Below are 26,118 nucleotides of genomic sequence, written 5' to 3' on the forward strand. Positions count from 1 at the left end.
TTTTATATATACACGCTCACATTTTTATATGTAATTTTCAGTTTTTTACATACACAAACGTATTTTTGGCCGAAATTGGCTAGAATCTCGCTGGAAACCGCTAGTTTTTGCTGGAATCTCGCCGGAAACGGCTGACTTTGGTCGTAATCTCGCCGGAAACCGCTGATTATCGTCAGAATTTCGCCGGAAACCGCTGATTTTAGTCGGATTTGACCGTTGACCGATTAATTAGTCGACTAACCCAAAATTAATCAATGAAGTGGGGACTAGCAATTAATCGCTGATTAATCGGTGCATAGTCAGGATTTTTGCCACACTGCTCTTAGGCATAGAAAAATCAGTATTCTGGGTTGCCACCGTTTTTTAATATGTTAAGCAAGGATCCACCAGGGTCAAACGGACCCTAACGTTTCCTGATTACACCGACCCGTCTATTTTTCCGATTACCATTGAGAGAGGTGCTTTTCATATATGAAAATAACACATACAAGTATATACAACCACTTGCTATTGATTGAAACTCTCTTTTGACTTTTAGCAATGGCATACTTTTGACTTTTAGCAATGACATATAAGGAGCATATGGGGTAATCGACATTATTTGACAATGAACAGAACTTAACACATAATATGAGGTGGTTTTCTAAGGATTATATCAGGTCAACTTTCCAATAACTATCGCGTTAGATGTATATGGACCAACTAGTCCATTCTAAATATAAGATTTATAAAGTTGAATAAACATTTTATTGATAGTGGATTGAACTTAGTGCATGACTTGATAGTTGATACTTGATACCTTTCCAATTGTTATATAGGCTTTAGATAACTTTTGCAAGAGGCTATTGGTTCGTAAATTTCGAAGATTCTTAATCTTTGTGACTAGTAAAAACAAGTCTTTAAAATAGAAACTTATGTACATAAACAAAATTAATAGGTACATAGTAATAATTGTTGTAACTAGTAAAAAAATATAGGTAACTTATAAACCTAGGGAATTCGATTCTGATAACTCTGTCTCGGGTTCAAGTACTAATTAAATTTGTTTACGCTTTATAATTCGAGTTCAGGTAATTGAGTGAGACACGCAAGCTCTCGATTAGTTGTGTGGGGCTATTCCTTAGGTCAATTTTTTGTTTGGGTGGTATGAGATGATTAGAGAGATGGTTAAATCACAATGGAACCAATTGTGGGGAGTAATTGAGAATCAACTTTTGTGTTCAAATCATGGATATAAGTAATAATAAATTAAGTTTTCTTATATGTAAAACGAGGGTAAATTTGTTGTTTGGGCCATACAAAAACTCTAGACCTTGTACGATCGCTCACTCAGCACGCCCTCAAGACTGGCCTTGACTTTACGTTAGTGTCACCAGTCAACATAGCCATGTTGCCGCGGGTCATAAGCATTGAAACCCTCTATGAAGTCTAATACAAGTAAATGCCTTCACCATCAACCATCTCCTACTCATGTGTGACCTACACTATAAGTGTAAGGGTTAGCTGACTCCAATTGAGAATTTTTTTAAGAGTTATATGTATGTTAAAATTCAGACCAATCTCTACGAAAGTTTGACATCGACCCTCTTTCTACCCTTGTTAAATTTTTTCTTGGGTTTGCAACTACTACTACTACTACTACTAAAAGCTAGCCTAGTTTATACCGGTATTCATTTTCATATTCTCGGTATTGGTACCATTTTGTTTCGTTATTTTCAATGAAACCGGTATCGAATCGATAAATCGGTACGCTATTTGGTACAATACCAATCTCATCACTTTATTATAGTATGTAAGATTGGTGATACTCTTAAGTAAAGTTTATAACTCAAAATTGACCCAAGTCAAATATAAGAATCCTTGTTGTAGGCGGTATCCGACAGTATGTGATGTGGCATGGCTTTAAAACCTGACATACCATGTCGAAGCGGTAAGGGAAGGGTTTTAAGGCATTACCGGATGACAAAGAAAATATTCAACTCATGGTAAGACTCAAATGTTAAAGATGAAACTTTAATGGCTTTAAATCATAACACGGTGTTAAAAAAGTCGAAGAGAGATTATATGTGCTTAGTCAAATGCTTTGTTACAAACTTTTTATTAAGCATGCATAATTTGACAAATATTTAGAAACTTCCATAAATCTATATCTATACTATATAATAAATAAGATTTTCTAAGTGACACATGTCATTACCAAAATGATCCTTACAAAAATTTTCCCACCTCTCTCTCATATGAAATACATTTGATATTTCGCTTTCTTATTAATAATTTGTATTTCATTTTTTTTACTTTTTAATCTTTTATTTTCTTTTTTTAATAATTCTTTCTTGATTTAAAAGTTTTAATACCAACATAAATATGTTATTTTGTTTTATATATATATTTAACTTATCTATACTATATAATAAATAAAACTTTTTAAGTGACACATGTCATTACCAAAGTGATCCATACAAAAATTTTCCCACTTCTCTCTCATATTAAATACATTTGACATTTCTCTTTCTTATTAATAATTCTTTCTTGATTTAAAAATTTTAATACCAACATATATATGTTATTTTGTTTTATATGTCTATATTTAACTTATTATATATATATGATTATTTACTAGGTCACAAGTCTTTTTCTTTCAACCTTGGAAAGACAAATTCTCTATTGATGTATTCTTAGTGTTTATGTTAACTTAAACTTGCGGGTTTCTTTGACCGGTTAAAGTATCAAATATGGTTTGGGTCAAAACAATTTATGATTTTCATGAGTTTCGGTCCACGGGTTGGTTTAAAAAGGTAACTTTTACAACTTTTTTTTAATTGACTATTTAATCAACCTATCATTTATGTTAAGTTCATTATCTTAGAAATCCACAAAAATATAAACAGTGGATGTTTTGGTTTTCAGGTGGTAAGACAACTTCTTATATTTGGAATACAAATGTTAGACATTAGCACACTAATAATCATAGATAAATTGACTTTGTATATCCTTATATTATTGAAGACTTCAAAAATACAGATTTTTTATTGAGCGAGTTATACTTGCACCAAAAAATGATTTCAACCTTAAAAATCAGCAAAAGTTTGCTATCCATGTTTATGGGAGATGAAAAATATTACCATTCTTCAGATGGTATCTATCAGACATAAAATGATACGTAAAAGAAAATATTAGTTTCCTGATGTTCTAAATGACCTCAGAATATAAGGTTGTAAAGGTATAGGTTAGTCCTAAAAGCCGATATTGCTTAAAATATAAACTTGCAAATTGTTCTATGCAATGAAACTAAACTATATGTGAAAGTACAGTATGATAATTGTGTTATAGAAGCCAAAATCATATCCGAGAGTAATATTGGAACTCACACTTTTATTCTTAAAAAATCATATACCTTTAGATAAAATGATTAATTCTAAAGAATTAAATTTTCACTTTATTTTTGTTTTGCAATGAAGATTAATAAAAGATAAGATCAACTATTATAGATGGTTAGTTTGTTTTTGAGAAAAATTTATTTTAACTCATTGTCAGTGATGTGTTACATTATCTAGAGTTAAAAACAGAAAAATATGGAACTACTAAGTTTTGATATAGAAAGTAAAATTACAAATAAAACTAAAAATATTATGTATGAAGAAATATTTAGAGATTTATGAATTTTCTAACAACTTTTTATTTCTATATTGTGTAATCTGTAATTTATTATATCATATAATATATCTTTATATCTTTTGAACATATTTTTTGTATTTCACATTGTGTTATTATTTGACTAATTTACTTATTATAACACGTGTGTACATGGGTAGCTAATCTATACTATTTAATAAATAAAGCTTTATAAATGTCACATGTTATCACTATGTTGATCCTTACAAAATTTTTCCTCTTCTCTCTCATAATAATTACATTCTCTTTTTAATATTTCATTTTAATTTATTTATAAATTCATCCTTTAAAAGAATTAATATCATCATAAATATGTAAATTTTTTAATATAAAATATATTGCATTAGTTATTAATATTAGATTTTTATCAGTAACCAATACGAAACGAATGAGTTTCTTTAACCGGTAAAAGTATCAAACATTGTTCATGTCAAAACAGTTTAAGATTAGATTTAGAATGAGTTTTGGTCCACGAGTTGGTTTAAAAAAAGTTGTCATTTACAACTAAGTTTTGATATAGAAAATAACAAATAAATAATTTATTATTTATGAATTTTCTAACATTTTATTTCCAAGTTGAGTAATGTGTAATTTTTTTACCGTATAATATATCTTTATATATGATACATTTTTTTTTACTTCACATTATGTTATTGTTTAAAAAAATTAGTTATTCTTGCCCGTGTGCTACAAGTGTAACTAACCTAGTAAATAAATAAATAAAAACTTACAAGTAGAATGTGGATTACATTGATCCAAAGTCAATAGTCGAAACCGCTACGTCTCTTCCATACTCTCTCATACACACTTACAAAAGAGTGATGTATAACTTAAGGTTATAACTTTTATAACTTCAATATTATTATTATTATTTGTCTAGATCGATCATAACGTCAATGCATAACTTCCCTTCCGTATTGCTTAGGTAATATTTCTAGCCAACCAACTTGAAAACAAATAAACGAATAAGTAAAATGAAATACAAATAAATCATACCGGCTCAACCTTTTCCGTGCCTAAAATAATTCCAAAATCGTTTTTTTTTTCTTAAATAGTAACCTTTTTCGTAGAAACATATCATGTGAGAATATGTGTAATGCGACACATTTTCCGTATACGGTTTCAAAAAGCCACAATGGTACACAATTTCACAAGAAAATTCGAGAGCGCTCTGAAAGTTATGATTGGAAAGGAGGAATTGAACGTGAATAGAGCTATAAATATTCAAGCTTCACCTTTCTTTAACCACCAAGCCGTCATTCAAAATGATGTGCCTGGTGGTAATGTGTCTGTCTTTCACAAATTTGATAGTGAGTTTAATTGATCTGCAAATGCGAAGATAGGTGATATTTTAGGTGTCAAAAATTGTTGTTAAAAAAAGTTAATAAACATGAACAAATAACTCATTTTACGAAGAACAAATCTATTCATCCCTTCGTTAATATCATTTACAATTAACTAAAAAAGTAAAAAACCCATTACATGTTGTGGGTTTTACTTCAAATAGTATCTTAATGCATGGTTAGATAAAATATGAAACAAAAGAGAAACTAATATATTGATCAAGAAGTTGATGTCATGTTCTCAAAACCGAAGAAACGATGTAAGTGACTCGAAAACTTGTTCTTCGCAAGGAATCGTTAGTCCCATGTCATGATCGAACCCGAACTCTTCTTCGGCTTGATGAAGCAAGGTCTGGAACTCTGGCCGTGACAAGAACGAAATTGGTATGACATATCTGCTGCGGTTGTCACCGACATAGACGACAAAATGGCCCTTTGGTACATCATCATAATGTTGCTTCTTTCCTATGCTTGAACATCTCTTCATGATATGTTTGATAAGTGCTGCTTGCGAGAGTTTGCTTGATGACTTCTTGAAGACCATTTTGGTAACTAAATTCTTTTTTTTTTCTCACTTTTGGAATGAGAGAAAGAGAGATTTAGTTTGTGAGTAGAAAGGTAGTGTGTGGGTATGAAACTATGAATAGAGGTGTATTTATAGGGTACTATGTGAATGTGGCTTTATAAGCAACTCCTCACACACTACATGGTACATACAAATATAAGCACACATTCTATATTTCTAATTTCTATCAATCAATATAAAACAAATTATTTTTACATCTATATATCATATATATGTAAATTGCATATTTACGAAAATGAAAAAAAAAATCGTATGTAGTTTGACTTTTTACATAAGCGTAAGTGTGTAACGAACGTTTGAAAAAAAAAACACGTGAATAGTATAATTTACATTGGTTACTTATAAATTCAATATTATTTATTTTTTCAAACATTTGTTACACATATGTACTATAGTATATATGAAAAGAAAAATTATTGCTTTTATTGTTTGTTAGAAGTCCACATGTTAAATGATTTTGAGGGTAGACATCGGAGCAACAATTGATAAGGTTGCTGCTTTATGACATCAAGGTAATAGGTTCACATTGTGGTAACAACCTTTTTCAATTTCTACATATGTTTGATGTTTGTCTCTAGTGTTTCAAGTTACTTGCAAATGTAAATTATACGGAATAATATATAAGGAAAGGTTAACATACAAATGAAATTAACGTGCTAAACGTGAAAATCAAATAGGGTAATTATGCAATTACATCATAGAGTAATTACATAATTACTCTACTTGTATATATAATTAATTACTCTACTTGATTCTCACGTTTAACACGTTAATTTCATTTGTATTTGATCCAAACACATAGTACATATAAGGCAAGGCAAAAGTATTATTTTCCTTGGTTCTTATTAGTTATTCGGTATTGTTCACTTAGTCAAATCAGGTGGTTTTGTAGGACCAATCGAGTGTGAGTATATTAATATACGAGAAAAGCAAAGGCATGTGGGAGTGCTTGGGTGTGAAAGAAGAGAGCAAAGAGCAGTCCTCAGAGTTTTAGAACATGTTGCACTTTAGCTGGACACCATGACCCCTCCCTCATTAAATGTTATTTTTTTTTTCTAACTAACGAATATAGCCCGGCTATACGGGATAACCCAATAACAAAATATAATTCCATACGCTTGCGATCGTAGACATCGCTTGGTAGTCCATGCCCAACGTCTCCTGTTCCGAAAAAAAGCTGTCGCCTGAAGACCCGCTACGGTAAACCCAGTTGGAATTGAATTCCAACTTATGACCTTTCGATAAACTTGAGACATTGTGACTTTCGTCTCAAATCTTTCCTCGTAAATCTCCATCTTAAATGTTAAATTAACTTTTTTTTAAATTAAGCTCAACACACAATGGATCAAAAATAAGTAAATAGATAAAATCATCAAACTCTTTTATTATTTATGAAAGTAACTAGTTGAATAGGGCACAACTAATGAAGCAAATGCCTCTCTATGAATGCCGCAACGAACCAAGGGTGTAATAATCAGATCTAAGAGATAAACATCTCTCGCTCTAGATTATGATTGGTTGTTAGTCCACTGTCTTCGTAACAGCAGTGACGTAACGTTTTAAGTAATTAATCAAACCAAAGCACATAATGAAATAAAACTTTTCCATTTCACTCAATTTACCCACCTACTAGATTCCTCAAATATATCATTTACAATTATGGCATTAACTATCGCAAACAAATCTAAGTACACACTAGACGTCTCAAGTGCCCCCTTTGACCGAAACACTACATTTTTCACCAATTGCGAAAGGTGGTTATTCTTTGTTTAGGGATAAATAGAAAGTAATAAATTCTTTGACAGATTTTTATTCTTTCATGGTCAAATCTTACATGTATGTAACATGTGATATTTTCCTTTTCTTTGTACTATTTAGGGTGTGTGTAGTGGGCGGGAATAAGGGGCGAAGAGGAGCGATTTTTTGGAAGAACACCCCCCCCCCCCCGGCGATAATTGGGCGAAAAGGGGCGGGGGCGGGATATATTTGTCGCCCGGTTGAAGAAGAAAATAATAATAATATATTAAAACGACCGTTGTGAAACGGTCAAATTTAAAAAAAAAAAAAATTAAACAATATATATATATATATAAACATACACCATTCTTCTCCATTTTATATCCATTTTATACACAAATCATACCCAATTTCTTACAAAAAATAAACAAAATGAATCCTAGAAACAACCCGAACCAACCGAACTACCAACTCCCTGCTTTCAGTCAAGCGTATGGTTCGCAATCGAGCCAACCGAACCAACCGAACTATCAATTCCCTGGTTTCGGTCAAACGTATGGTTCGCAATCGAGCCAACCGAACCAACCGAACTACCAATTCCCTGGTTTCGGTCAAACGTATGGTTCACAATCAAGCCAACCGAACCAACCGAACTTACAATGGAACCAACCGAGCCAACCGAACCAACCGAGCTATCCGTATCAACTTTCCGACCCCAACCTAAACATGTACGCCAACTTTCTCAGCCCCCAAAACACAATGCCGGCGTTCGGGTCTACACCACCAGAGTCGGTACCGAATACGCAAACGTCACGGGCCTCCGGTTCAAGCAAAAAGCCGACCCGTAAACACAAAAAAAAAACAACCGGGGGAGACGATGGCGCAACGTGATCCATAAAAGCATTGGAACAAGGAGGAGGATGTGGCCCTTGCAAGGGCTTGGATTAACATTCCGGAGGATCCCGACGTCGGTAAGTTTTTTAATATTAAGTATTTATTAAAAATGTATTTAGTGTTTATTAAAATATATACTAAATGTTACAAATAAATTTAATTTGTAGCTAACTTTCAAGCCACCGGGGTGTTTTGGAAGAAAGTATTGAAGCTTGGCTCGCGATAACCGGTAAACCCGAAGACTACCGGGGAAAAGAAGCGGTTCAAGCCCACTGGACGGGGATTAACGCCGATTGTCAAAAATTTGCCGGGATAATTAACCGGTTGAAGGGGTCCGGTTGGCGTAGCGGAAATAACGACGTCGACATTATAGGTCAAGCCTTGAGCGACTTTCGAGCTCAGGGTCACACTGTTGAGCGGCCCGGGAAACCGTTCAAGTATTTAAGTTCTTGGGAAAAGCTACGTCGTTGCTCGAAATGGAATGTGGTACCAACCGTTCCGACCGCATGACGAGCCGGCTCATCCCGGCCTTCAAAAAGGTCGAAGACATCGTCGTCGACAAATCCGAGCACACAAAACACACCCTCCGATGCTCGTAGCTTCTTCCTTGATGACACGGTCAATTTAGCCGATGATTTGAATATACCCGACAAAGATGAGGTAGAGGAGTTGCCTCGACCACGCGGGAGATCGAGGAAAAATAAGGGGGAAGGTTCGTCGTCAACACGATTCAATACGGAGCCCGTTGAAATAAACGAGTGGGTCGGTCGTTTGGAAACAAATGCCACCGTAATTGGAGCCGACATTCGAGCATCCAACAAACAACAAGAAAAGCTGAACTAGACATTCGAATTAAAACAAATGAAAGACGACTACGAATCCCTCAAAGCGGAGGGGTTTCACGAGGATGCCGAATTATTGATGCAACGCCGACGTGAAAAAATGCGCGAATATTACGGATATTAGTTTCTTTTTTAGTTATATTTTTTAATATTTTTAGTTATGTATTTTTTTTAGTTATGTTTTTTTTGTATTTCTTTTTAATTTTAATGCATTTTAATTTAATTATTTAAATAAATTGGTTTTTATTTAATTAGTTTAATTATAAAAAGAAAATAATAAAAAACACACTGTGGGCCCAACTTGTAGCCCCTACACCATTACACCCCAAAAACAAATTTCTACAACATGCTGACTGGGCGCCACGTGTCACAATTCGCCCCCAATTATAGCCCCTCCACTACACATAGCCTTACATGTCATAACTTAGATAATTGATAGCAAATCAAGAAAGTTTAATTTGTTTGATCAAAAAGTTGAGTTTGACTAGCCCTTTCTTTTGAGTTTTGAATCTTTGGAACAAATTGTTATATACCTTTGAAATTCACGAAACATGATATTTATACAAAAAAAAAAAAAAAAACCCAACAATTTACTTAAAATAATTTTAAAGTTAGGACAATTGTTTATTTCCTCTTTCTAAACCCTCCTTAACTGCATATCTATAATATATATAAACGAAAACAATAAAATCGTAGGTGTCGCGATGTGGTCGCTCCCCTTTTTTTGAAGTCACCAAATTTTCTTTATTTTTAAATGGATGCTTCTCATGCATTTGACCCGAATTCATGGGTATGGGTCTAATCAAACCCATATATTTCTTAAACGGGTTATAACATCTTATTAAATTAAAAACTAATGTCATCAAATATTTGATAAAAAATCCTATAAAGTAGGGATATACTAAAAATTAATATATTATTTATTTAAAAAAGATATATATTATTTATAATTAAAAAACCAATTTTATAATAAAAAAAATAAACGGGTCTTGGGTCGCATCAAATCATATAGCTTTTAAACCGGTTTATAACATCTCATTTATTTGTGAAACAATTTATCATCAAACCATAAGTATATTATTAACTTTCATACAATAAAAAAATAAAAATTCAAAACATAAATAAATATTAGAAACAAATAACATAAAATAACCCTCGTAAATAAACGAAACATTTAAAAGCTTTATTATTGTTTCTTACATTTACTCAAGCCACCATATTGTTTTATTTGTAAATGAAGACTTCAAGTGCATTTGACCCGAATTCACGGTATGGGTCTCACAATGCCTAGATTATCTTAAACGAGTTATAACATCTCACTGTTTTAAAATAAATCTTACCAAGTATTTGATATGCAAATCTTATAAAGTAAGGATATACTAAATATTAATATCCAATTTTTTTAAGAAAAATATATTATTTATAATAAGAAACAATTTTATAGTAAAAAGAAATAAGCTGGTCATAAGTCTCACCAAACCTATAGCTTTTAAACAGGTTATAACATGTCATTTATTTGTAAAACTATTTAATCATCAAACCCTAAGTATATTATTAACTTTTTTATAATACATAAAATTAAAATGCAAAAAAATATGAATATTAGACACGAAAAAGAAACACAACCCCCGTAATACGGGGGATAAAAACTAGTTTTTATTATAAACCTTGTTAATTGCATATTTACATATTTTAATTTTACTAAAACTTTAAAAATCACATATATATACCCATTTTAACTAGTTTTATGTTGTGTTTTTTTACCCATTTCTTGCGTTTTTACTAAGATATTTTTTTAATTTTTTTCAAATGAAACATTCATAATGATGAAGACAAGAGAGGCGATCAAGTTGCCTTTCTGTGGCAACATATTTTAAACACTATGCTTTAAAACAAATTAAGTGGTTACATACATTTATTAGTTAGTATTTGTTCTGGTGTTTGTCTTTGCCCGTTTATGTGTTTTAATAACAGGGCAATTTCATATACCCTAATAAATATTGAAATATTATATATACCCATGTAAAACTAAAAATATCGTATATGCACTTACAAAGTTATTAATATATCATATATAGCCAATTCATCAAAAAAATTAGAAAATGACCATATTATTCTAGTTTGATTAGATGTGATAAAAGGTTTTACAGTGTCGACCATTTTTATGCAACAAATATTCGAATGGTTTGCAATTTTAATGAAGTGATGAGAGACGATTTGGTTGTCGTTAAAGGTGAGATATGTCAATTAAAATTAAAATAATAGCATAGAGTATAAACACATTATGCAATAGAAAGTGGTAGAATAGTCTATCCGTTAAAATGAGCATATATATAAGTTAATTTTTTTGAAAAATAACGGTAAAATGGTTATTTATTAGATTATTATTAATTAATAGGGGAATATATGATAATCTAATTGTGTTTATTAGGAGATATATGATCTTTATAGTTACTTTGTAAGGGTATATGATATTTTAAGTTTTGCTCAAGTATATATGATATTCGTAATGTTTCTAAGGATATATATAAAATTAATCTTTAATAAAATATATGCCATTTGAAAGAAAAAATAAGTGATTGCGAAATTATGAGGTGAGACCAACCATCTCTCATTCTCATTCTCTTGCATCTATAAGTTAATGAAGAATTCAAATCCACTTGCCTATGCCACATCATGTTTATTTCATTATTTGTTAAAATTATCTTTATATTCACTTACAATATTTCGTAAGATTTTATAAAATATTTTGTCTTCCATCTTTGTCTTCTTTTTATTAAAATAAAAAAGGTATTTGTCATGTAAACACGACACTAGATCATAAAATATGATAAAGTATTCGTCTAATATATGGTTTGAATCAAATGAGGGCCTATAAGGTTATCTCTTAATAATTTCAACAAAATACTACTTCTAAACCGGTCAGATGTATAGTGTGTTTGGTTAAAAACAAAATGCATCGCTTAATAGTTTATGAAGTCTCTTTATAGTTAAGTTTGAGAGATATACTGAATGATTCAGATGCTACATCTTAATCGGTCCAGGTTTCTTAATAATTCAAAATAAGATTGTTAAATTCTTTAAGTTGATCCTTAAAACCTTAAATTACGAAATAAAATTCAAAATTAAAACTATTGCAAGAATGATAAATTTGGAAAGTATTTTTAATTATGTACAGTGGGCCAATAAAGGCAAACCTAAGGACTGAGGACGTACCTCAGCCATAGATGTCCATCACATGTTCTGTCTTAACTACAAACGTACAACTATTAATGCACATTACCCCATCATAAAGGACAAGACAAGTGTCTATTTCATCTAACATACGTCTATACCTACCCCTCTTTATACCCACATCCGATCATACTCACGTGAAACGGATAATATTTTTTAACCATAAGATCCATCCCTAAGTTTGTAAGAGAGGCATATGAATGAGAGATAGAAGTAAAACGAAAAACAAACCCTCATGTCATGTTTTCAAATCGCATATTAAAAGTTTAGAATCGTAATTCTTGGATTGAAGGAACAAAAATAAACAACTCTTGATCTTAAATTGCTCAGGTCTAACATTGACCATTTGATCGCGAATAATTGTACTCTCTTTGAGGAAAAGAAAGCCGAAGTAAGGCTTTTATGTAGAAAACTATTTGCAAAGTGTTAAAATTTTATGATCAATATTTTGGTTTTTAACTTGTTATCTAACCATTAGTTTTAAAAGTGTACATACTTTTCATCTTGAAATCCTTATCACTTAACACGCCTTATTGCAACAACTATATTAAGTAGTTTTAAGCTTTAACTACCCTTCGTTTCATTTAAGCTGGATCTAAATATATAAAACCAAAATTGTTAATTGTGAATGAAAGATAAGCAACTATGTATTACTCATATTCGCAAATGAACATGAACCATGTCGGCTTGAAGCACGAACAATCAAGTGTTTATGATATGGCACGACACAAATATGTAGTGTTTGAGTTGAATATTTCAAAGAGTTGATCCGAAACCTATCAATCATCAACCCGAAACGACTAGTACCATTAGATTATCATGACTAAAAGTGGAACTCTGATTATCTGTTTAGCTTTCTATATGGCCAAGATCAAAAACTTGACCCTTTCTATTAATTGGGTTTGGGCCTTCTGTCTCTTATAGGGCCTGATACCCTATACAAATGGGGTTAATATATAGTGGCCTGTTTAGATTTAATAGATAACTTATCAGAAGAGTCCAATAGTCCAATGACCTGTTCATAGACAACGAAATATAAATGCATCACCCAATTTGAGTCACTATTTTGACTTTCTAGTGTCAAATTAAGAGTTATTTTATTTGACTAGCTAAAAGGAAAAATTTATGACCCCTTAATGTGAAAATGGAGGAATTTGTTTTTTTTTTCTTTTTTCAATTTGCTCATGGGTCAAATAAATAATGTTTAGAAAAAAGGTAACAAGCCTAAACAAATGTGTTACCATGCTAATAATAATACAAAAGCTTGTAACAAGTTGTTGACTCTACATTCCGCCGCTAATGACATTTGATTTTGTTGTCTGAACGGCAAACGGAATCACCAGTCCGCCACCACTATCATTGTTTTCCTTGTCTTGTACAACTATGCATTAACGCGGTGCTTACTTCAACAATACACGGTTAGATGGCGTACCAAACGTGTATACTTATGTTGTCAAAATCTGAAGCATTTAACCGATTTGTCCAAACACTCATTTGTGTGCCTCGAAGTGTGTGATATTGTTCGATCGTATTTCATATCAGAGTACTTGAACGTCCAATGTGACACATTGCATTAATTGAATGATCATTTAATAGTCTGTTACTCTGTTAACTTATGTCAGTCATATCATATCAACTGCCTAGAGATCCCTTTCTATCAATAATATTTATTATTTGTTTGGCCCATACCATAGTAAGTTTTATTCTTGTAATAGCGTTTGGAATTACCCTCAATATCTAAGTGAGTATTCCTGAGACAGAATATCAACAGTCCCTTTCAATTTTGATACCCAGTATGACTCACTCAGGAACATATCAAAACTGAAACACACCACTCCTTGAGCCAGGTTTTGAACATGAGGTCTTAAAGATTCCAAGCCTTAACTATCACCTCATGTCATTGAATCAGAAGACCAATTTTCTGTACCATAGTAAGTTAGTGACTCATGACTTGATCTTTAATTACTCGGCAGTCAGGCAGGTATTTTTGAGATGCAAGATGTCACTCATCCTGAATCTAGAGATGATCAACAAAACCGGTTCCTGGAACCGAACCGGTGGACCCAAACCGGTTCCTACCCGTTTTTTGTAGGAACCGGACCCTATCTGATTCAACCCGATGATCCGTGACCGGTTCTTGCATTTCTGAGTGGGGGCGGGTAGGAACCGGAACCGGTTCCTAACCGTTTTTTTTGGCCGTTTTTTGACCGTTGGGGTCAAAAATAGCCGTTTTTTGACCGGTTACGGTACAGGAACCGGGTTAGGAACCGGTAAGAACCGGTTAGATAGGTTAGGGGTCCGAGGGTGGGAGAACCGGTTCGGTTCCCTAACCGGTTCGAGCCTGGAACCGGTTTAAAAGGTGGTTTTGAATATAGGAACCGGTTAGGAACCGGTTCCGGTTCCTAGTCCCAAACCGTTTTAAACATCTCTACCTGAATCAGCCTTACCAATTCATAAGTCATATCTATTATTGAGCCCAGTATCTTTGGGCCGGAGACACTCAAAAGTATCGAACATTTGTGTGGGGCAAAAGACTCTCTTAAGTCTTTCATATTAAACTGTTGAGCCCAATATTTGTATACACTTGAATTAATTCATTTTTTTTTCAAGAACAAGTTCGCCCCCTTATTAATCTTAATAACATTTAAACATTTTGTTTTTGTTTATCGCTACAATATAAGGTCCACCAATTTATTACTCGTTCAATGCAACCGAAATCCAAGGGAAATCAACCCTACCCATCCATGTACGAAAATGATCGGTTGGATTATGTCAGACATAAAGAAAGGATGAGACACTTTTAGATAGAGGGGGTAACCCGAACATGTGGATACTCGCATAAATTAGATAGGTCAAAGAGATTATGTGAGACAAAGAGAAGAGGATGAAAGGGCGTCTTTAACTACGTCTTTTCTTTCTCTTAAACGAGACAAACTATGACACGGTTGCCATATTTAGGCTTCATGTTTAAAAGGCTCAAGTTTTCATTTACTAGTCTTATAAAAAAGGATTGTTCATGAAATATATCAACTTAAAAAGTAAAAAAGCCAATAAGCTGATGGTGCAATGGTAAAGAATGGACTTGATGTTCACTAGTTAATCCTTGAATAGAACATGTTATATTACAACGCGCTGTCGTGCCTTAGAGCAAGTGCTCACGGTCATTGGTCATAGTTGAGAGCTTTTCTAAATCGAAAAATGTGTGTATCTTGATATAAATTTAGCTCGTAACCTAATTATAATATTAATTAGCCATTAAAAAAAAAGACTAAAAAGTAAAAAAATAAAAAAGGCTACAAAAAACAATAAATTCCACCAACCCTTTTACCCTCCTCAAATTTACCTCAGATCCACTCTTCATTAAAAGAAGCAAAAACTCTTTCAAAGCCATCTCTCTCTCTCTCTATACCATGAACAACATTTAACCATCACTTCCTGCATCATCTACTTGTACTCTCTCATCCATGGCAGTCCTCAAACTCCCACCTTCAGAAACCCACAAGGTACAACCCACAAAGCGTAGAAGAAAACACCAACACCACCCACAAACACAAAACACTAAACTCAAACACCAACCAACATCTTCATGGGACCAAATCAAGAACCTCTTAAAGTGCAAACAACTTGACGTAACCGGGTCGGGTCAAAAGATCCAAGAAGACCACCCGGGTCGGAACCCAAATGGGTATTCAAAGCTGAGTTCTTGTAGCTCCATATGTAGCTTTAGAGATGTTGCTAATGGCAACACCACTAGGGTTGTTCATAGGGCTGATAATAATAATAATAATAATAATAATAATAATAACTCGCCGGAAGATCTTAGAAGGAAGAAGCGTGCGTCATCATTGTCGTCATCTTCTTCTTCTGGTGCTGGATCTTTGACCGGGTCGGGTAGATCCAGTGGTTACACGTCGGGTTCTAGAGGCATGCAGTTGAGGAAGCTTTATGGGTGTTATGAGTGTCATGCCATTGTTGATCCTGCAAGGTTTATATTATTATTTTTTCATATATTTTATAAGTGTTTTGATCAAATATAAATGATTTTTATTGTTAAGTAATGTATAAATAACTAAAGTAATTATGTTAATGTATGATTTTTGAACTAGAGTTAATTATTATATTACACTATAATATTTTTTTATAACATTGTTACTCTGGTTCATAACAGTAATTATTTTAGTTATTTGTATGTTTAATAGGTTAATTTTATTTATAATAATAATAATAATTTGATGATGTAGGAATGCAAATCCAAGAAGTACAAGTTGTCTGTGTTCAGAATGTGGAGAAGTGTTTCCTAAAGTGGAAAGCTTGGAGCATCATCAAGCTGTTAAGCATGCTGGTATTCTTTTAAATTTTATTTTTATCAATATCTTCTATTTGTTTTTTTTTACTTTACAAATGGTTAAGTTAATTTTATTATTTTAGATACTATTAGATTTTGAGAAACAACAATGCTATGAACTGCTAATCATGTGATGGGAAGGTACAAGTATAGGAGATGTATAAAAGTATCTTGGAGTTGTTTAGTTTGACTTTGCGGTCTAAAAAGAAGAGTTTTACTATATACAAAACCAATTTTACATAAATAATTGTGTAGTTTATGCATGCAGTGAAGGGGCTATAAAATATGACGTTTTGTGTCATGTGACGTCCAGTCAGTAAATTGTGTGTTTTTGTTTTAATGATGTAGTGGTGTTGTAGCCTATATATATATATATATATATACCACACAAAAAAAATATAATAATAATATTCATCAATCAATCACAGGCGACAAAATAAACCCCCCCCCCCCCCCCCCCCAAATCACCTGGGGGTAGTGTTCACCCAAAAAATCACCCACTTCGTGGGCATTCGTTGCCCCATTACATATAGCCTTATATACATAATCATTTTTAGGTAAACAAATGTATAATTGCTTTAACTTTGATGCAATACGTGTAATCGCCTATCCGTTCCCTTTCCCTATAATTAGCTTTGCTAAACACTACAATATACAAGTTTCATTAAATTCGATTTATCACGATTTGATATCTACTCATTAAATGTAATTACCACTATTTGAGTGTTTGATTTCTATGCATTAAATGCGATTATCCCGATTTAGTTTCTACTCATTAAATGTGATTATCACGATTTGAATATTCTACTTAGGCCATGTGTTGTGTAGAGGTGGAGCACATCACCTCCAAAATTGTGTGTGTGTGCGCCGGGGGGTGGGGGGGGGATAGGGGTGTTTTGCCATTCTTCCACATCACTTGCAACCTATTCCATTACATCTATGTGGAGGGTGAGGGTGCCATTCAAGCCTCCGCAACACATGTATTAAAGTTGATTTGGTGTGCAATTAGACCTAAACATTATCCTAACTCCATCTTTTTGTTCATTGCATGTAATGAATAGTTTTATCACTTTACCTTTTATACATGAAGGTGACTTTTGTGTCTTTTTTTACAAGTGTGTGCCTTTTTTCCCTATATGTAATCATGTAACAACATTCTTTTGGGACCATTTGTATAAATATTTTGCCTTCTTTTTAAGGCAAAAAGAATATTTTCTCATTGAACCGTCCATATCGTTCTCCCACTACTCATATTAAACTTAGTACTATTCATTTTTTCATATACCATTATACCCTATGTAACACGTATAATATATTGAACATATTGAGCATAATTATCAGATATACAACTTTCATATATGTTTTAGAGTAATTTTGTTTGTTTATTTTTTTTTACAGTGTCGGAGCTTGGACTCGAAGATTCTGGTCGAAATATCGTCGAGATAATATTCAAGTCGAGTTGGCTCAACAAGGACTATCCGATATTCACAATCGAACGGATCCTAAAAATCAACAACACACGTCGGACCATCCAACGTTTCGAGGAATACCGCGATACCGTCAAGCTCCGAGCCACCGCGGCCGCTTCTCGTTGCGCCGCTGATGGCAACGAGCTCCTTCGTTTCCACTGCACCACCCTGGTCTGCAGCCTTGGGTCCCACGGTTCATCCAGCTTATGTGGGACCATCCCAGGCTGCGGCGTCTGCACCATCATCCGTCACGGGTTTTATAATCCGAAATTGGATGATGGTAGCAGAAAAGGGGTGTGCACCACTGCTAGTAGTGGCAGGGCGCACGACTCCCTGGTGGTGGGCCCGCATGGATTGCGGGCCATGTTGGTGTGTCGGGTGATTGCGGGGAAAGTGAGGCGCGTGGATCGAGACGTGCCAGCGGAGGAAGAGGGGCCGTACGATTCGATGGCCGGGCATCCCGGGTCATACTCGAATATTGAGGAGTTGTACGTTTATAACCCAAGGGCCATACTTCCATGTTTTGTTGTTATTTACAAGGCAATGGAAAGCTGATGTCATCTGTTTTATTGTTTTCCTTTTGTTTTAGTTTCTAATCTTTGATTAATGGGAAACGCTTAACTTATCGTCACATTTCTTTAATGTTTTCCTTTGTATATAAAATTAGTTAGTTTGTGTATTTTATATATAAGTTGTGCTAGTTTTATATTGTTGCAAATGATCTAAACAAACATGAAAGTGGATTTTTTTTGTTTTAACTATTACTAAAACGAGCTAGTTTTCTTGTTGATTCACCAGTGACATGTTTATTTGTGTTAGTTTATTTAAACGAAATAAGCAAATGGTTTATTGAATGTTCTTGGATCTAAATGAACCAACAGGAAGATTTTTCGTCTTTGCTCCTTTAGTTAAGCAGAGATAACTTAATTTGTGCTTATTTCCGCTTATGTTAACAAATAAATAAAGTTCTCGTCGAACAGTTAATGACGATTCTTTATCTTTAGATGTTACACTTAGGCAATCCATTGCCTGTGATTATATATTGGGTATGTTTGGTTATGAGCTTTTAGAAGCTTATAACTTAAAGCTTTAAAGAAAAAGCTCTTACTTATTAAAAAAACTTGTTTGATTGAAGAAGCTTAAAACTTTTAGGTTAGGAAGAAAACTTGAAGTTCATACTAGTAGCGATTAGAAAAACTCCAAACTTTTAGTATTTAAAATTACTTAAATAGCTTCCAAAATAAATACATTTAGTATTATATTTTTTACTTATGCTCATTTTGGTATTAAAAACTCCATCTACTCTGTCAAACATCTAAATATATCTAAAAAACTATAGCTCCAAACTACCAGCTATAGCTACCAGCTTCCAGCCATCAGTCACCAGTTTTCAGCTATAGCTATCAAGTAATTTTAACAAACATACACCCATTGTAGAGTAAAAAACATGATTTTTGCTTTTCCCAATATTTATATATTGTAATAGCTAGTTATTTGATTTTTGCTACTATAAACATGATTGGAATAAAACCTTCAATAATCTTTTTTCAATGAACCCAAAAAGTAATTAATAGGTATAGCACTATACTCATTAAAGACACAACATTGATGCATTCACGCATATAAGGTTTTTTTATGAATACCAAGATTAATTTGAATGCAACAAAAGTATGACCTAATTAATGAAGCACACTAGTCCATGCGTTTCCGTGAATTATAATTGCTAGCACATGTTAACGCTCATTTATATCGATATAGCCATAAAGATTCAGCATGCACACAAATGAAAATAAACAACTTAATGTTTCTAGTTTCTACTTTATAATGTTTATTAATTAATTAAAATAAAAGAAAAGAAGAAATTAATGAAAATATACTTTTTATTAAAATTAAAAGAAAAGAAGAAAGAAAGAAAAAAGACACGTTTGAGTGGAATTTATAGATTGTTAGGCCATATATACAAGACATACATAATAACAAAAGTTTTATACATCCAATCATAAAGCATTCTTAGAGATAAGTTGATTTAAATAATTTTATTGCCAAGTTGTAAACCATAATGTACCCCCATAAAATTTTAATATTTTATGAACTTGCTACCGGTATCGAATCGGTACCAAGTTTGAGTTTTCGATACCGGTACGGTACCAAACCTAACATTTCGATACCAGTACCAAATATTTTAAATTTTTAAGATCGGAATTTTCAAGGTTGGTGACGGTACCATCCCGAGCTCATCCCTGTTCCCTACTACCAATTGCCACATTCATGTGATTCTACTGTTGTGGGCTTCGACCCGTTGGGGCTGTGCTCTTAGGTTTGTGTTACTTTTGTTTTGTTTGTGCTATTTTTTAACTTGTTGGCAAAAAGAAATTAAAACAAGACATTGGCAGCAGGGCCGTCTTCGAGATTCGAGTGCCCGAGACGAATATAAAAAATGGACCTTATATAATTTTCTTTTTTAAAATATGAACGAGAATTGTAATAATAAATGATACAAAATACGAATCAATACGATGGCAAACATTAAAAAAACACACTTATAAATGGGTTGATTACTAAATTGCTTATGGAAATATAAACCCACTTTGATTACTTATATGATAACACCTACAAAAGTTTGTATTATTTATCAAAAAAGAAAAGAAAAAAGAAAAGTCAGCAAGCATATTGAAAAAGTGGGGGAAAAAAGTACAAAATAGATAATAAAATATTAATTTCTTTTATCGTCTCCTTCAATTCCCCAAACCAACAAAAGCTACTTCTCGCTGTAACTTATACATTCCAAAAAAATTTCAGGCAATATTTCTTTATCTTTTATCCTTATTATATCCTTCTTTCTTCTTTTTTCATTGTCACTTTCACTTGTTAATGTTTAAAAAGACTTATATATGGATATACATATATAAAACCTTTTAAAAATTTTGTGCCCTCTACTAAAACTGTGCCCTAAACGGTCGCCGAGCCCAGGATGGGGTCTAAGCCGGCCCTGATTGGCGGATACTATTAGAATTTATTGTTGTTGTTATTATTATTAATATTTTTATTATTATTAATTTATTACTATTGAGTATACTGTCGGATTTGTTTGATATGTATTTAATTTGGGTTTGTTGAATTTTTGGATTTTCAATACTAAAAGGGCCCTGATTGTGTTGTGCCTTATAGCCTACTCTGCAAAATTGGGCCTCAGCCTTCGTGTGTGTGATGCATTGTAGGAAAAGAATTTAGATCATGTCGGGGTTATTTATTTTTTCTAACGTTTTTTTTTGGGTCACGTGTAGGATTTGCACCCTCAACATTTGAAATACAATGTCTTAGTTAACATTTTGATATCACTAAAGTGTTGTTGGTAGCAAATCATAGCTTGATACAATGGATAGTCAAACGAGTGGATGAATAGATTTATAGATGATAATCCTTTGGTCAAAATGTTAGCAATCTGAATTGTAAGAGGAAGGTTACTAGCTTTTAAGAGTTTGTTATGCAACTCTGTCTAGAACAAATGTACAACAATCTCTGGGTGTTTAGTTCGTTGATGAAAACCAATAGCAGGGTGATCTTCCCCAAGAACTCACATCGATGAGAAGGTTTGGCACCTTGATGTCGGCTCTTTGCCTCCTAGGGTACTGAACTGAATGCTAAGTAGGTGGTGCCTATACAATCATACTCATATGAAACCGGTTTTCCTATTGGATGGTGTTTTTGCTTAAAAATGTTTGCTCAAGGTTTGCAAGCTTTATTTCAAATGTTTGTTAATTTAAAGTTTTTCATTGTTTTGTTTGATATAAGACTACCTTTAACTCATGATACTATGAAAAAGTCTATAAAATTCATATTCACAGTCACATGTGTATTATTTTTGTTGAAATTGTTTTCTTTTATTAAATACTAAATTTATATACAACTAAGCCCAAAAATAAAAACCTGATAATAGTTAACCGAATCATAACCGAACCAAATTATATCGTTATAATTGATAACTAAAACCAAAATTTAGCCATTTAAGTCTTTAAATTTTAAAATTTAAATAATGCAAGCCTTCATTAATAGCTTAAAAGTTAAAACCAACTAAAACCAAACCAAAAATTACCCAATTATATATTACACTAATAATCTTGCTACATAACTTATGGTGCAAGTTAAGATATATTTCTAGTTCTGTTAAGATATAATGATTTTAAAATCAAACAAAATAATTTTCATTTATATCAACCAATAGCAATCGAATAATCAAGATATGAATAACCCGATAAATATAAATCATAACACTACTAAACCCTAAAATACCCCTCATGTTCACGTGGCACAACCCCATTCACCCCCTCACCCTTTTACATATTTGTTTTGCACAAAAAATAATATTATTAACTTTATAAGAAAATAATCCCCCTCTTAATATTATTTGTGTACGGTAAACCCTTCGCCTCCAAGTAACAGGCAATTCGACTCTCACTCTAATCCTTCATAATTCAATTTTTGTCTATAAATATTAATATTTCATTCATTTAATCACCACTAGAAACTAGTTCTCCATCAGGGTATATCGATTCGTTTGAATATTGCAATGAAAAAGACGGCAAGACCCCTCTTCGGTGGGTGGAAGATATTGCCGACGGAAGATGAGGTTGAAGTGGCTCAAATTCTACTTGATCTTCCCAAATTATTCAAGAAGGAAGAGTTTATTAATCGGTACAGTTTAATTAAGTGGGGCCGGACTAAGAAACGATCTGTACCAGGTTCATCAACGTCACCTGAGGAAAAGCCGACGGCGACGGAAGACAATGCAAACGACGGCGGTGCATTGAAAACTTTTAAAAAAAAGGTACGTACGGATGAACTATGTTATTATTATTATTAATTTTAAAATTTTGTTTTTAATGATATTTATGATTTTCTTGATTATTTTGTTGTTATTTTGATGTTTTGATATTTATTAGTACTAATTTAGTTTACAGGCAAAAGATGATATAATGAAAGTATATTATTATTATTATTATTATTATTAGTATTAATTTTGACATTATTTTTTTTTTATGAATTTCTTGATTATTTTGTTGTTAATGTGATGTTTTAATGTTTGTTAATTGTAATTTATTTTACAGGCAAAAGATGATTTGATGGAAGTACACAATAGAATGCATCAAGCAATGGAAACCAAACATAAGCACCATAGTTTTGAAAATATGAAACTCAAAGCAAAAGAAGTACAAAAGACAAGTTATCCAAGAAACATGGAAGATTTTCACATGTGGGACAATCCTATGAAAACAGTTGATCATGAACAACAACAACGTTGTCACCAACAAATTACCATGTTTACCCCTCCAACACCACAACATCATTGTCTTCCACAGTTGGTAGAACCTGACAATGATAAATTGGTGGGAGTGTCAGGTTTTGGGTTGTCCAATCATGATAAGCCACGTGTCAAGATTCATGAAGGGGTTTATGATTTCATGGGTTTATCTCAACCGTTGGATCAAAGTGAATGTTTGGTGATGGATGATGATTTGAGGGTTAGGGTGGCAGCAGCAGCAGCAGCAAGGAAGAGGAGGATGTTAAAGATGAAGGAGAATAAGAGTTCTTTGTTGGCCATGAAACTATCAAGAAATTGTAGATGATGATAAGGGTTGTTTGGTAATTTCTTATATAAATATGTCTAAACTACATGAATTTTATTTTTGGCTATCCTTTGATTTAGGGTAGTGTTGTAGATGAATTGGTTGAAAGTATTTTTTAAAATATTATCTAGTGAGGCTTTTACTTTCATGATATATCATATGATTTTTATGCCAAAATTCTAAAGGGTTTTCACTGTATAAATGGTTTATGTGATTTGATCCAAGTTGTATTTTAAGGTTTAAGTACTAAAATTTGCATGTATATGGTTTATGGTTTCAATTTTGCAAAATGTTGTGTGTAAGGTAACTTATGATAGAGTAGATAAAATAATCAAAATACCTTTTAAAAAAGCAATTCACAGTGATTTCGATTACACATTCTTAACATCCTTGATGCTCATTTTTCAACCTTTCAATATAATTTTCGGCCTATCCGCATAATAAGTCTTAAAAAACGGTTTTTTAAGTCATTTTTATCAAAGTTCATTAACTGGATCTTTTGTTTTTGAACAATCAACGAATAAAGCGATGTTACCCAGTGTAATCCAATCGCAAAAGTTGGCCCCATACGCTCACGATCACAAATAACGTCGGGTAACCTAAACTCAACATCTCTTGTCTGAAAGCTCACTGTAATAAAACCTAATTGGGATCGGTTTCAAATTTCACATCTTGCAGTCTTCAAGCCAAATCTTTATCATCTTTTCAATGTCGGTTGAGATAAAACTCATTTGCCAATAATTAGATCTTTAAACACTATGATATTTGACTCTGAACACTTTGTATATGGTGTTCTTTAAACACTATGATTTAACTCCGAACACCTTGTATATGGTGTTTCTACAGATATGTACCAATCTTTGATGATTTAATATTATAACTAAAAATCTCTTTCTATTAATTCCCCCAATTGGTCAAAACTTTGAATCTATCACGAGATAATATAGAGCTAGACTAATATAGAGCTATCACGAGATAATATAGAGCTAGACTAATTAACCAGGTGTTATTATGTTATAGTGTCTAAATCCTTTTTCCAAAACCATTTTATACTATTGAGAGTCACAAATTTATTAGTTTCTAATTACCGATGTAACTAGTTCAATTTTGCGGTTAGTGGAATAGTGGATGTGTCACGTTTTAAATAATGATTTAATGGAAACGTCTGTGTTACTCAATTATGCTTATTAGTACACGCCAATATATATACTACACTAAAATACTTGTACGGCATGTTATTTTTGTTACAGTTAATTATGGTGATGTAGTAATATACATAATAACCATCCTTTTAATGGTTAAACCTCATGGGAGGTAAAATGGGAATTGATTATTCAAACACAAATTAAATTAAGCATCCAAATATTTAGAACAATTCATCAATTTTATTAATCAAGAATATAACCCAAACCTTGATTAATTCTAGATAACCCTAACATGAATTCGTTGAGGTTATACAAAGACTATAAAACAATAAGAAACAACATGTACAAACTCCTATTTATTTATTAAATAAAACTTCTCTATCTAATAAATAAAATAGATAATCATTTTTAATTGCAATATAACTAATTAATTAATGAGATCGATTCATTAGATGAACCGACCCCACCTTCCCGACACATATCGACTGAACAAATCAGTTTTAGAATTACCGGTGACAATGTTAATTGTGGGGCTATAGTGACCATAGTTCTTGATCACCAATGGCGCTTCTTACAATCTGGGACAACCACACCAACATATTGTTCGTTTTGCCTCAGTTGGATTGCTCATCCAGAAACTTTGCGCCTTTATTTTTACTTGGCCAGTTGCTCGCCGGGCAAAACACGTCTTGATAGGAATGGCATCCACCTCTTTATAAATAAAGTTTTGTTTTACTCTCTACTCAATGTGAGATATTAAAGTGATATAGTTTGGTCGAAGAACGGGGGCAGGTGATCAAGCGGTTGGGGCTTGATAAAAAAAACAGTTAGGATTTACTTACATTTAGTTATCTTTTAAAACATTGTTTGTAATTAGTTTAATTAGGAGATATATCCCCCCCCCCCCCTCTTCTTTTGTCAATTTTCAAAAAAAATCCGTAAAAAATACATTGTCATGATGAGATTCAACGCCGAATGAGAAATGGACACGTGGCTTCAAAATTCATCGTGACAAAATTGATCTCGTATTCATCGTGATGATGAAGTTTTGAGACCAACTTTATCATCCCTTATGAGTTTTGAGATTAACTTCATCATGACGATGAGTTTTGAAGCCACATATCACCTTCGATCCCATTTGGCATTGAATCTCATCATCTCCTTCAGAAACTTCATCGTGATAGGATTGAATCTCTCTCCTTGCTTTGGTTATTTTCAGAATTTTCC

The 26,118-nt window shown here is 32.7% G+C and overlaps 1 protein-coding gene and 1 pseudogene across 1 annotated transcript; one reads left to right on the plus strand and one right to left on the minus strand.

The window, feature by feature from the left end:
* Nucleotides 1–5,175: 5,175 nt before the first annotated feature.
* Nucleotides 5,176–5,577, minus strand: LOC143535253 (protein SMALL AUXIN UP-REGULATED RNA 51 pseudogene; annotated as a pseudogene).
* A 10,014-nt stretch (nt 5,578–15,591) lies between these two features.
* Nucleotides 15,592–18,764, plus strand: LOC143535254 (uncharacterized). The gene is made up of 3 exons (XM_077029554.1): nt 15,592–16,293; nt 16,550–16,650; nt 18,052–18,764. Exons 1-3 carry the CDS (start codon nt 15,773–15,775, stop codon nt 18,675–18,677), a joined length of 1,248 nt encoding a protein of 415 aa, XP_076885669.1. The 5' UTR covers nt 15,592–15,772; the 3' UTR covers nt 18,678–18,764.
* The last annotated feature ends 7,354 nt before the right edge of the window (nt 18,765–26,118 follow it).

Source organism: Bidens hawaiensis, unplaced genomic scaffold (assembly GCF_021521415.1).
Source record: "Bidens hawaiensis isolate Kalapana, Puna unplaced genomic scaffold, B.hawaiensis_p1.1 tig00010461_1, whole genome shotgun sequence".
Classification (NCBI taxonomy): Eukaryota; Viridiplantae; Streptophyta; class Magnoliopsida; order Asterales; family Asteraceae; genus Bidens; species Bidens hawaiensis.

Excerpts from the sequence above, each read along its gene's own strand:
- LOC143535254 (XM_077029554.1), top strand. The coding sequence starts at position 15,773 with ATGGCAGTCCTCAAACTCCCACCTTCAGAAACCCACAAGGTACAACCC. Across the intron at positions 16,294-16,549 it reads GCCATTGTTGATCCTGCAAG|GAATGCAAATCCAAGAAGTA; the intron begins GTTTATATTATT and ends TTGATGATGTAG. Across the intron at positions 16,651-18,051 it reads TCAAGCTGTTAAGCATGCTG|TGTCGGAGCTTGGACTCGAA; the intron begins GTATTCTTTTAA and ends TTTTTTTTACAG.